The 12232-nt window shown below is 36.2% G+C and overlaps 3 protein-coding genes across 3 annotated transcripts; 1 reads left to right on the top strand and 2 right to left on the bottom strand.

Annotated features, from left to right (window-relative positions):
• Positions 1–3199: 3199 nt before the first annotated feature.
• Positions 3200–5553, bottom strand: LOC118277579 (40S ribosomal protein S20). The gene is made up of 3 exons (XM_035596449.2): positions 5385–5553; positions 4774–4935; positions 3200–3437 (listed from the first exon to the last, which is right to left on the bottom strand). The coding sequence occupies exons 1-3, from the start codon at positions 5385–5387 to the stop codon at positions 3231–3233; spliced, it is 372 nt and encodes a 123-aa protein (XP_035452342.1). The 5' UTR covers positions 5388–5553; the 3' UTR covers positions 3200–3230.
• Positions 5554–5993: 440 nt separating this feature from the next.
• Positions 5994–7740, bottom strand: LOC118277088 (trafficking protein particle complex subunit 2-like protein). Its single transcript, XM_035595754.2, has 4 exons — positions 7595–7740; positions 6962–7173; positions 6675–6851; positions 5994–6578 (listed from the first exon to the last, which is right to left on the bottom strand). The coding sequence occupies exons 1-4, from the start codon at positions 7625–7627 to the stop codon at positions 6533–6535; spliced, it is 468 nt and encodes a 155-aa protein (XP_035451647.1). The 5' UTR covers positions 7628–7740; the 3' UTR covers positions 5994–6532.
• Positions 7249–10621, top strand: LOC118277087 (von Hippel-Lindau disease tumor suppressor-like). Its single transcript, XM_035595753.2, has one exon. The coding sequence runs from the start codon at positions 7783–7785 to the stop codon at positions 8290–8292; it is 510 nt and encodes a 169-aa protein (XP_035451646.1). The 5' UTR covers positions 7249–7782; the 3' UTR covers positions 8293–10621.
• Positions 10622–12232: the final 1611 nt, after the last annotated feature.

Genomic DNA, 12232 nt, shown 5'->3' with positions numbered 1-12232 from the left:
AGTACACATTCAACCTTGGGCCTAGCTTACTCATCAATTGTTATAAAACAGCCTACTGCATGTTATTGTGATTGTAGGCAGGTAGCAATATTATTGAATATTGAAATGGTCGACGGCCATATTGAAAAAAATGTAGCAATATTTTTTGTAACATTTAGCCACCTATTGTCATTTATTATGACATTGAAATACACCCTAGGCCTCAGTAGGTAGACTGACTTTATTGATACGGTTATGGCGCGGCGGTTGTGGGCGACCGCCTGCGACGCGACGACGTGTCGTAAGTTCGATTCCCGCAAGGAACCATTCTCTGTGTGATCTACTAATTGTTGCTGCGGCTTTGGGATTGATGTAAATGTGACATCAAAGTTTGTAAACGCACCCACGATACAGGAGTAAATCCTAGTGCGGCGCAACGTTTCTATGAAATAAACTAAAAGAACCAAACCATACAAACCAATTTAGTTTTTGGACCCGGACCAGGGTGTAGACCCTGAAACTGTGACCAGTCATCCTGAGGTAAGAGCCAGACCACCACAGATGGGGCCCAGTAGGGCTGATGCCTGATCCGGAGCTGCGGACAACGTAACAGGTTATCGGGGCTCCGGCTCAAAGCAAGAGAAGGAACGGGGTGGTTTTTAGTCAGTAAGAGTCTGACACTCCCTCCCGCCTCACCCAAGGCGGGAGAAGTCATTGGATGATTTTCCCCCTCAAAAAAAAAGGTAGCAACTTCCTTTAGCAGGACTAGCTGGTGAGATCAGTATTGATGAGTGGATGATACACGATTTCTATATACCTAGTTACCTGCTTACCTATTTATTTTATAGACCCGCATGACCACAGGTCGAGCTAAACCCTACCAGTAGAATTTCTCTTTCGCCGTGCTCGTGGATGCGATGACAACCGTAACTCGTTGCGCTTCGCAGTATTTACACGTATTTGCCCTGCCATGGCACCAGGTTTAAACCATAGGTACTGTATCCTTAGTACGAGTTTGCTTTACGTTGAACGAAAACAAAACGAGAGCGCGTTCTCCAATGAACTAACCAGTCAGTCCCGAACCAGAACGCGCTCTTATTGAACGTATAACAAACTTATACTAAGCCCTGTGTTATCAAATTACAAACTGGCTAATTTCTTCAATAAACCTTCCATATCATTAAATTAATCATCCAGTTTTTTTTAATCCTAATTTTTTAATAGGACTTCTTTTTAAACTTTGCCCCACATTAAATTTTTCCTGTCGTGATTGCGTTTATAAACATACAATTTCACATACACATGTCACCCAGACCCGGAATAACTCTTTTTGGGATCTGTGGATCACAAAAAGAGTTGTTTCTATGCGGGAATCGAACCCGCAACACGTTGCACGGTAGCCAGGGTTGCCCAGCCACCGCGCTAAATGTGCAGTCTTTTTTCCTAATAAAAAAATGACAGCCCCATTATAGAATACAGAATTCAATAATACACAACAATGAAGCACCTAGCTTGCTTGTATCTACATTGTACATATTACACCCGGCTACAAGTCTGTTGTGTTGTATCCGGCAGCTCACGTGTCGCGAGCCCAGTGATTGATGTAGGTTGTGCGTGATGGACGCCCGGAGTCGGGAGGACAGTATGTTTCCTGTTGATGTAGAGATACGTACTTGGGTACCTACTATGGTAATGTCTATAGCTTTGTAACTGAATGACGATTTGTATTCAGGGGCGTAGCTAGCGCCGTTTCTGCCGTATCAATTATACGGAGCCCCCAACGTGCATAAGCAAAAAATAAAAAAAAATCTAAGTAGTTTATTATATCGCGAGACCAGATGGGGCCTAGCAGGGCTGATGCCCAATCCGGACCTGCGGACTACCTAACGGGTTACCGATGTTCCGGCTCAAAGCAGCAGTTGGAACGGGGTGGTTTTTTTTCAGTAAGAGGCTGACACTCCCCTCCAAAAAAGACAAGAGCCCTCAAACAAACGGGCAAGGCACTAAGGCCGCCACTGTTTGGATTGTACTGTAACAAAACATGCACTGCTTAACATACTCCTCCCCCAGTCGGTCGGTTGGAACTGCCCTCACCAGTCACCACTCTGCATGCCAGTCACACCTACACTTGGTACGTCAAATGTCATAACATCTGAATTCAGTGGCCTATGGCCCAACCGCTATACTAGAAGCTCATCTCAAGCACTCTAGGTTACCATAAAACGGAGTGAATGGAGTTTCTTACTCTTTCTTCTCTATTCGAAGCTACACTTTAGAACGAGCACCTAGTTTCACCGACAGACAGACTCTTTCTTTCTTTGTTGACCTTTCAGAAATATCTAAGTATTTATGGTTTAATTTGAATAAATGATTTGACTTTGTGAATAAATAGTAGAATATTTTCCCAACATCTATGCAACCCGTTTCACCGTTACTAAAAAAAGCTATATTACAAAATTCTTCCTAGACCTCACCAAAATGCTCTTTCCAAACAAATCATAATCACAATAGAACCTAAGTGATGATCAAATCTAATAGTAGGGTAGCGTGCCACCAATTGTGAGCAGACATCAATCTGCCGGCAAGTGGCGACCTCTACCGGATTGTAATTGCTTAATAGAGTTGCTATTTTAGTCAGTATGTCAGTGTGGATACAAGGTCATGTAATAACTGTCTGATGTGTTATGTTGATTGGAAGATCCTTATGGATTGTCTCCTGTTCAGAAGATTGTGTGAAGTCGGTATTCTAAACTGTGCCCTATCTATTGTGGGACGACCTAAAATGTAGTCTTCTTAGAAATATGGAAAATGCGACTGCGACTATTTACTGAAAACTCAGTATTTGATTAGCAGGGCACTATAATTATCGTTTGAAATTGAAGACCATTTAGGAAACCAGCGTGCAGGCTGTGTATTTAAAATATAATACAATGCTTCTCCATCTCAATACAAAAATGTGTAAAAAATACTTCTATCTGCATAATATTATCACTTGATTAGACTACTAGTTATATCTGAATGCTATTATTTAAAACTAAAAATTGAATGTATTGTTAGTATAGCATGGATTTCTATAGTAACACCTGATTCTATTTTAGCTATTAATTATGGCCAAAGTTTATATAAAAGCAAATAAACTTGTTAAATATTGTAACTTAAAATACTGAGAACTTTGGAGATAGATACCACAATGCAAAACCCCGGAAATAAAACACTTAGATTTCTTAATAAAATATATTAGGCAGTTGTGCCTACGCGTCAGCGATGGTGACCTCAACCTCTACACCGGGCTCGATGTTGATGGAGGTGATCTGCTTCACGATCTCCGAGGGCGAGTGGAGGTCGATCACACGCTTGTGGATGCGCATCTGGAAGCGGTCCCAGGTCTTGGAACCCTCACCACAAGGAGTCTTACGGGTGGTGATGCGGAGCACCTTGGTGGGCATGCGCACGGGTCCCTGGAATTGAGAAATTGAGATTTAGCTTACAATGAGGAGTAGTAGCCTTGTGGGTACAGTTATAGAGAATTTCCTTATAAAATTTTATTGGGATTTAGTATAGAATAACATCCAGAATTTTCCATAGGGTCTTTTTATACTGTGAAGAAATTAGTAATGAATAAAAGCTAAACAAAGAATTGTATGTAGACAAACCCGTCTTTATGAAAGTAACAAGTAGTTTCATAAATTAACACATATGATGTAAAAGCATGAAGCAAGTACAAAGAGGAGATGCCATATGATTGTGCACTGTGACACAAAAAAAAAACAGCCCTGCCCAATGACATCATAAGTAAAAAGGTGTTGATAGGTTATAAACACAGAAAGTGGTAGTTTAACATGTGGACAACTGGCAATGTTTTTTTAATATGAGACTGCATGGTGGAAAATAGAGAAGGGTGTGGTGTGTAACATCCTGCACTCACTGTAAAGTATCACATAATGCATGATGTTAGAAGGAAATTCTGTTATCTCCTCTTTGTATTTGCTTCATGTAAGTGTGTAACCCTCAGATGAACAATATGCCGTGTGTGTACTGGCATAAAGCACTTTCGAGAGTATCACTCTAGCGCCGGCAGTGAACACAACTGCATGACACATGCCATGCTGTGTATGGTAACTACTGGCGCTGTCTTACTACTTTATTATCAAACTATACCTAGAAGCCACATGGGGGGCTTCAAAGATGTATAATGGTTGCTCTTAATACTTAATTTTAATAATCTATCTAAAGCAGTGGTTCGGAAACAAAGTTCTGCAGAAGAAGAAATGTGGTCTGCGAAATAAAATTAAAACAAGGCAGAGGTGTCTTATGATTCTAATAAATAAAGATGGTTAAAGCTTGAATGAAACTTATGTTAAAGGAGACAACAGAAATGATTAATTAATTTCAATAATGGAAACGTCACTATTATTGAGAGAATGAGGCTAAAACTGGAGAAAATGTTGTGTGGGGACCACATGGAAAAAGTAATACTTAGTTATTCCACAAATCCTTAATCTAGAAATGTTATAAAAGTGGCCCTTGACTCAGAAAAGGATGGGAAAAGAAAGTCTATGCTTTAATGCAAGTTGAAGTGATATAATATGAACCCCTTATAATTAAGATACAAAGAACTAAAATGTTTTTTCTCAACTTTTAAACCTACTCAGGACTTTGACCGCTTCACTTTGAATACCAAAATTTGCCAAATCAGTCCAGCCATTCTGGAGTTTTAACCAGACTAACAAACAGCAGTTGATTTTAATATAATTATATGGATTTATAAATACTACCAGCTCATTACTATCTCACCTTAACACGGAGCTTCTGTTTCTTGGCTCCGTTGATGAGGTCAGCGCACACCTTCTCCAAGGAGCGCACGTTGCGGGAGGTCAGGGTGATCCTGATGCGGTGGATGGGCGAGATCTCAGCCTGGGGCTTCTCGATGTCCTTGCCTGACACGACAGCGGCTGCCTGCAAATTGATAAAATACAATTTATATGAAACTTACAAAACTGCATAGTTTCTGGTTTTACTAAAGATGGTATTGTGTTATATAGACTTCACACACGTGATATGGTTGGAATAGATTCTAATAAATGATAAATCATTGGCTTTGATATTGTTCTCAGCCAGTTTCTGAAGAACATTCGGATATCAAGCGAAGCGACGATAAGTTTGTTTTAAAACTCACATGAGGTGTTGTATATACATATTTAGGTCGATTTCAGGCTGTACTAATTCACTAACATATATATTAAAGCTAAAATCAATGTAAATGAAGAATTTCCCGCTTTAATACACATTAACTTTGTTGACACGTGCAAAGCTAACCTCAAAGTTTCATGTAAAGTTAAATATTGCTAAATAACAAAATTTATCAAGAAAAACATATAACGGGGTGGGAAAACATAATAACTTACCATTTTGTTGCGATATTCCGGTCGAGATAAACAATTTAAAGAGAAAATTGCACAGCGCTGAACCGGAGCACAGCTTCACTTCACTTAATGAATGAAAGAGAAAAAGAATGAAAAAAAAGACTAGATGTCAAAATTTTGAACTTACGTTTTGTTAGTTTCAAAGCGAAGTGAAAATTGGAAAAAAATAATTTTGCTATTAACTTAGTCGAGAAGAAAAATAGTTTGGCAACGCTAAAATTTTTATTACATTAATTTGATAGTATTAATACTCCAAAAATAATTACCTAAGCTTTAATTAATGGATTCTGTTGAATGGAACAAAACGCATCAAAATTCTATTTTCTATGATATTTGATTCAGCAATGTTACTATAATAAAAAAAAATACCACATTGTGGGTAATTTATGAAAACTTGGGACTTAGATGAAGACTTTTTTGTCTGATAATACAAACTTTAAAAGAAAGGAGATCTGCAACATCATTCGTGTACAAACTATTAATCAACAACGAAAATCTGTAAAACGCTAACCAAGCAAATATAATTTATTGTTAATATTAATCAAAATAGATGTTTTAAATAACACAATACTCCCAAAATGAAACATAAAATAAGGTGCCAGTAAATAAAGCTTTATTTATTAAGTATAATTATGGATATAAACAGTCAAACATCATTTGATGTCAATTAACTTAAAGTAAATTATAATATACTAGCAAACCTGGCGAATTCCGTTTCGCCACCATGAATTTTTTTTTCCTGAATTATCTTTGCTATAAACCTCACAGAACCCGAGACCTTTCCAACGAATGCAAAACCGTGCAAATCGGTTCGTGCGTTCTGGAGTTATAGCGTCAGGAAGGAAAACCCGACTTATTTTTATATTATAGATTATACTAACAGTTACATGAGTTACAAGAAAATTGTGAAGGTACAATCACAAGCATTTAGCATAATGTCACAGGCAAGGGAAGCATCAATTATTAAATAATGTTCAATATTTATATGGCTTTAAGGATAATACGGAACCTATATTTTAAGCATCAAACATTATTCAATAATGTAACAGATTACGTTGGCAAATTAATATAATAATAATAGCCTAGTGACGTTGACTGTACTTCACTTAAGCATATTGAGAAAACCAGGATCAAACATTGTTAAGCATAATATTCTTGACTTGTTTGTCGAATTTCCTGTAAACAAGAATTTGTTGATTAGTATACTTAGCTGTTCTTTGAATAACATTTGAGACAAAATGAGACATTAGAAATACAAAAATATGATCTTACAAGGAAGTAATTTGATCTCCAGGCAAATGGAATGGATTGCAGATAGCATCAGCATAGAGTGCGTGCAGGCGGCGGAGTGCTGTCCTCACTTCTGCATCACGAATGTTAGAGCCACTTGGAGACGTAGACGAGGTCACTAGAACCAGCTTGATGCGCGTGTTCGTCACGTAACCGTAACTGAAATTAAATATTTTAATTACGAATTAAAATTTCGATTAATAGATTAATAAATTAAAGATGTTTAATATTCCGCTTTGGTGGACTGTCTGTCTGACGTTGTTACTTACATTTTATGAGTGTCGGTCGAATATAGTAGACCTAAGTACAAATCTCTCAGATCGGTGCGAGCGGCGTTCGTATTGGCACCTGTGTTATTAGTATTAGTACTAGCAAGTCTCTCTTCCAGAGCATCCAACGCAGTGTGCACGAGCCATTGACGAGACAGTTCATTATCAGTGCTTGTATCGTTGCCGATACCACCAATATATAAAGGTGAATTCTGAAAAACAACATTTATGTTATTTTTTAAGCATTTAAATAAAATGGATGTGGGGTAATTTTATTCTACACTGGCAAGTATAAAATTGTCATTTTGTTTTCTAATATGGCAGTTTTCAATTTTCTAGTAAAATAATCGGAAACATTGATATTTTTCGATAGCTATTCCGAAACAATATCAATCTATGTAGTGAGGAATAGTGTATCTGTGTTGTTTGGTCTATGCAAATTGCTATTGACGTCATCATGAAATCTGAAGTGACGTGTGTGAGTTAAAAAATATTACATTGGATTTATCGTCAGTGAGAGGATTTGGTACAATTATGTTATAATATGGTGTAATTTTAAACATTGAGTGTGCCCGTGATGTATGTGTAAGGCAAGTCGTAGTGTTAGCGTGTGGTAATTCAATTAATACTCACATCTTTGCCGATAACTGCGACACAGACTGCCATTGTTGACAATTATTCAGCGGAAGTGTTCTCCAGACGGTAACGCTACATTGACATTTCTCGCCATTCGCGGGAATTTCGAAATTGTGGTGCGCACTGTGCTACCTTTGGCCCAGTAAAAATAATTGGAGGTGAATTTTGTGCGTGATAATATAACAATGGCTATAAACGACGAGCTTGTATACGAAGTTAATGAGAAGGGCGAGAATGTTCTCGTTAAATCGATAAATTCAGATCACCAAGCGTATCTTCGCTTCACAAATCTAACATCGCGAGCGGTGGACGTGTGGTGGCGTGATTTTGCTGGGAAGAAACGATTTTACGAGCGGATGGAGCCGGGCGCGTTCTACGATATCAACTCTTACTTAACACATCCTTGGGAGTTCACTGACGCAACGACCGGGGAGCACTACGTGATCAACAACAAGCTTGTGTTCAGGGCGCCGGAGCGTGCGGGCGACCTCCGGTACAGGACGAACTGGAACATCACCGTGCCTGTGCGGACCTTGAAGAGCACGGCCATGCAGACCCTGGCGTCGCTGCTGCCCCACCCAGACGCAGCTAGTGAGCTGGACCTGCCCAACGTACTGTCCCGAGAGCTGGCAGAGCTGGTGACGAGGATGCGCCGGGCCCCTGCGGTGGAGGAACCGGCGGAGAACACGTGGTGATGGCTGTACATGCCAGTGGTGGTGCTGCTGCTCACACTGGCCGGTCTGATGCTGCTCTGGTGTGTGTCTGTGAAGAGGTCTCACAAAATAGGTTTGATCATTCTTTTCTTTTCTGTCTGGCATCTGTTGAATGCGCTGCAAAACCCCAGCGTGGAGTCCAGTCTGATAGACTACACAGAGCAAAGTGTGGTGCGGAAAGTGTTTTAAAGAGGTGATATTTCTAGTCGGCCTGTTTCTTAAAGAAATGACGGACGGTGCTGTAGACAGAGAGTGAGAGAATACTGCAAGTGGAATTATGTTATTGTAAGCTATTATTAATGTATTACTTACTCACAATTGAGTAAATTCTGTTTATTGTGCATTTATCAAAATTCCTTTAGTTTATATTGACTTACATTAATGTGATCTAGTATTGTTAAGTGATACTGCTCATTTGGTAACTCGTAATGGCAAGATTAATTATTAAATAATGTTCTTGATTGGCAGAAGTTTGAGCATTAAGGCTGCTATAATATGTGTCATTTTGTAATGATATATCAAAAAATATTTGTTTGATATTTCATAGATGTGCTGGTTGAGACATCAAGGAAAAATTAAAATTAGACCTAAATTACTAATTTCTGTCTGGCTGATTATACCATACCTTTTATTCTAAGGGGGAAAATTATCCAATGACTTCTCTACACTATACTATAACTTGCAATAGTGTTAGACAATACAATGCGAATGTTTTTAATGTTATTATGTTTCCGCCTGTTTTCCTTTCTATTTATATCTATAACTGCCTTTACTCATTCTCCTTTGTATTCACACACTTCTACTAAAACAAGTATGGAAAACATACAAGCAACTTAATAAGCTATTCAGTTAGCAGCCTTTCTTTAATCTTTAAAACTATGGAAATCCTCATAGATACCTTTTCTCTTAGGATGTGCATCAGACTGCAGGTTATGTCAGACTCTTACCGACTAAAACCACACACTCTCTCTGAAAACAAGAGAGTCACTGAGTACTCGAGTGAAGAAACTCAAGAGTTACACTCATTTTATGTTACTACAACCTATCTTTAGGTGTTAAATTCATTTAGCAACATAGCCTGTTTAATGAATGACATTGCAGTTCAATTCTGGTTGTATATTTCCAATGGCGATTCGAATTTTGTGCTATTCGCAATTTCTAATCTAACCTACCTATAAATTCTGGTGGTAATTGTGTTCTAATAACAAATTCATCCATTCAATCAAGCGGCTAGTTATTCAGGTTGTTAGTTGAATGGCTAATTAAGTTAGTTGGCTGGCTGCAACATATAATAAAATACTTGTACAGTGTGTAACTATATCTGTGTCATTCTGTATGTAACCCAAATGTCACAACCGCAAAGGTCATAATGAATAGATTATTTTTAATGATAATCATGAAGTATACTCGACAATATTCATAATTATTTTAAGTTTAATTTTGTAATAAATGGTTTAATATAATGAGTATGTGTGTGTCTGTATGCAGAGTATTTTAAACATGATTGATTAATATTATGTTAATACATAGTAATGCAATGTGAAATTGTTCTTTTAAATTCTTTTGTGTAATATGTTATTTAGAGGAAAAAGAATACAAAATTCTATCTTGGTCACTGGTCACATGATTTTTTTGGAATGCATATTATGTTATTATCTATTGTTACATTTAGTTTGCTGTACTCAATTGATAGCTGTAATGTTGGAATAATAATGGACAAGATGTATGCAACTAATTTAATTCATAGCAAAGTACATTATAATATAACAGGTATTTTAAAGTATTCTGGGTGTATTGACTGTGCATTTAATGGATCATAGAATATAGTCACAGATGTTTTAACTTTATATTGCCTAATAGTAGAATTGAGAACTAATCATGTATTGAATTGCTTATTGTCAATAGTTAAACATAACTAAAGTGTTATTTAGGCAGAACTAATGATGCCTAATTCAATTTATCTATACTCTATGTGTGAATCTCATGTCAATAGCTGTGTAAGATCATAGGACTAAAATAATGCAATGATTTATTATATATCTTTATGTAGATACCTACCTATAACGTTATTGTTATTTTTATTTCTATGATAGAAATTATAAACTTAAAATTTATAATATTTTTTATATTGAAACTTTGGAGCGGTTTTATTAATTGTATAGTTTTATGTGCCATGCAATTTGATTGTTGGTAAGGTATAATGTGTAAGAATTATTATCTTATACTTAGTAGTAAGTATATAATATTAATAATTAACTATAGTGTATACATACAATAAAACATCTGAGTGTTTGGTGTAAGCGTAACCAATTATATTTTGTTTTATTTTCCCGAATGATTCAGGAAAAAAGGAGGAAAATCGCTTCAGTTCGCAAACAACGCAAGCGTTGTTTCACGTCTATAATTAAATTACGGATTTATCTATCTTACTGTGACATATCGTTTTCGGCTATAAAAACGCTAACGACGAACACATAGAGTAATATAATATATGGGGTATAGAGAGCCCGCTCGCGGAATTTTTTGAAGACCGCTAATGTCAATTGATCTGAAAGACAGCGCCATCTATTATCGTCATCCACAAACTTACGATATGTATAGATATAGCGCCTATAGCTATAGACACGTACTAATGGCGCTTGGACTTCAGCTTCTTACTATTTTACTTGAATTTAAGTTGATAAAGTTGAGAGAAGTCAAGTTAAGTAAAATCTTATCAACTTAAATACAGTAAAATAGTAAGAAGCTGCAATCTAAGCATAACTTTCAGAAAGTGAGTGGATACAAAAACAAAAACACATTTTATTTTACAATTTATTTATGTAGTTAAAACTTACATTATTTAACATTGAATTGTAAATTTTGACAATGGTACGGGATTTTAGGAAGTAATTGATTTTGATTGTTTTGTAATAATCAGAGACAATTATTTTGTACTGTACATGTATTATTTCAATATTAATATTATTATTATTCTGTTGAATACAATTTAATTTTTATATAAGACTATTTAATACATCCAATATTTTATTTTAAATAACCCAATTTAATTTAATTATCACATTCAATCTTATTTATTTTCTATTAATGTATTTCTGTTTAAACACAACTAACATAGATTAAGATGATTTGTTACTAACAAAATTATGCACATATGATTCGTCTGAATAAAGAATTATTATTATATTATTTATTTATCCCATGTCTGTGTTTATTTTTATAAGCTTGTGCCGCTGTTTTTATTTCGTCCTCACCATGATACGTTATTTTGCCAGACAAAATACGGTTAATTGAACGGCACCAACTGTATACAAGTACATTAATGACTGTATTTTCAAAATAATTTTTTAACATTATTTTATGTTTATCACAATTAAAGGGATAATCCACAAATATGTCGGTAAACATTTTAATTTTATGTTTTAATCCTTTTTTAGGTACATCTTTCTTCAAAATATCTATGACTAAATTTTGAATTTGAATAAAACATTTTTCCATGGCTTTTGATGGATATATTAAAGATTGTTTATTTTTTTTGTACTCTTTGGCCCTTATATATTCATTTGATGTGCTCTCAGGGTCGCCATACATATTTTTTACAGTCTTTGCAGCTTTTGCAAACATTTTTAATACATCTGTTCAGGACCCACCCACACACATAATTGCCCTGACCAACATCATTTACAGACGTATTTAAATTAATAAAAGGTACCACAATTTCATCATCTGTGCTTTCAGAAAATTGTGGCTCCTCCTCATCAATTGGGCTGGGAATATCAGAAGTCGACGGCGCCAAAACCGACTTTTCTTTTAAAAAAAAATCTAGGTTTTGTAAGCAATTATCTTCGTCTTTTTCGCAGTTTGCGTGCAGAGAATGGGGCGAGTTAAAATTATTTATTAATAGGGACTTAAAGGCCCCTTC

This window comes from Spodoptera frugiperda, chromosome 10, assembly GCF_023101765.2.
Source record: "Spodoptera frugiperda isolate SF20-4 chromosome 10, AGI-APGP_CSIRO_Sfru_2.0, whole genome shotgun sequence".
NCBI classification, from domain to species: domain Eukaryota; kingdom Metazoa; phylum Arthropoda; class Insecta; order Lepidoptera; family Noctuidae; genus Spodoptera; species Spodoptera frugiperda.
This window is presented reverse-complemented; position numbering and strand designations above follow the sequence as displayed.

Coding starts and splice junctions, on each gene's coding strand:
- LOC118277579 (XM_035596449.2), bottom strand. Junction 3,438..4,773: donor AACAGAAGCTCCGTGTTAAG/GTGAGATAGTAA, acceptor TCTCAATTCCAG/GGACCCGTGCGCATGCCCAC.
- LOC118277088 (XM_035595754.2), bottom strand. CDS start 7,627: ATGGCAGTCTGTGTCGCAGTTATCGGCAAAGAT. Junction 7,174..7,594: donor TCGCAGTTATCGGCAAAGAT/GTGAGTATTAAT, acceptor GTTGTTTTTCAG/AATTCACCTTTATATATTGG. Junction 6,579..6,674: donor GGAGATCAAATTACTTCCTT/GTAAGATCATAT, acceptor TCTTGTTTACAG/GAAATTCGACAAACAAGTCA.
- LOC118277087 (XM_035595753.2), top strand. CDS start 7,783: ATGGCTATAAACGACGAGCTTGTATACGAAGTTAATGAGAAGGGCGAG.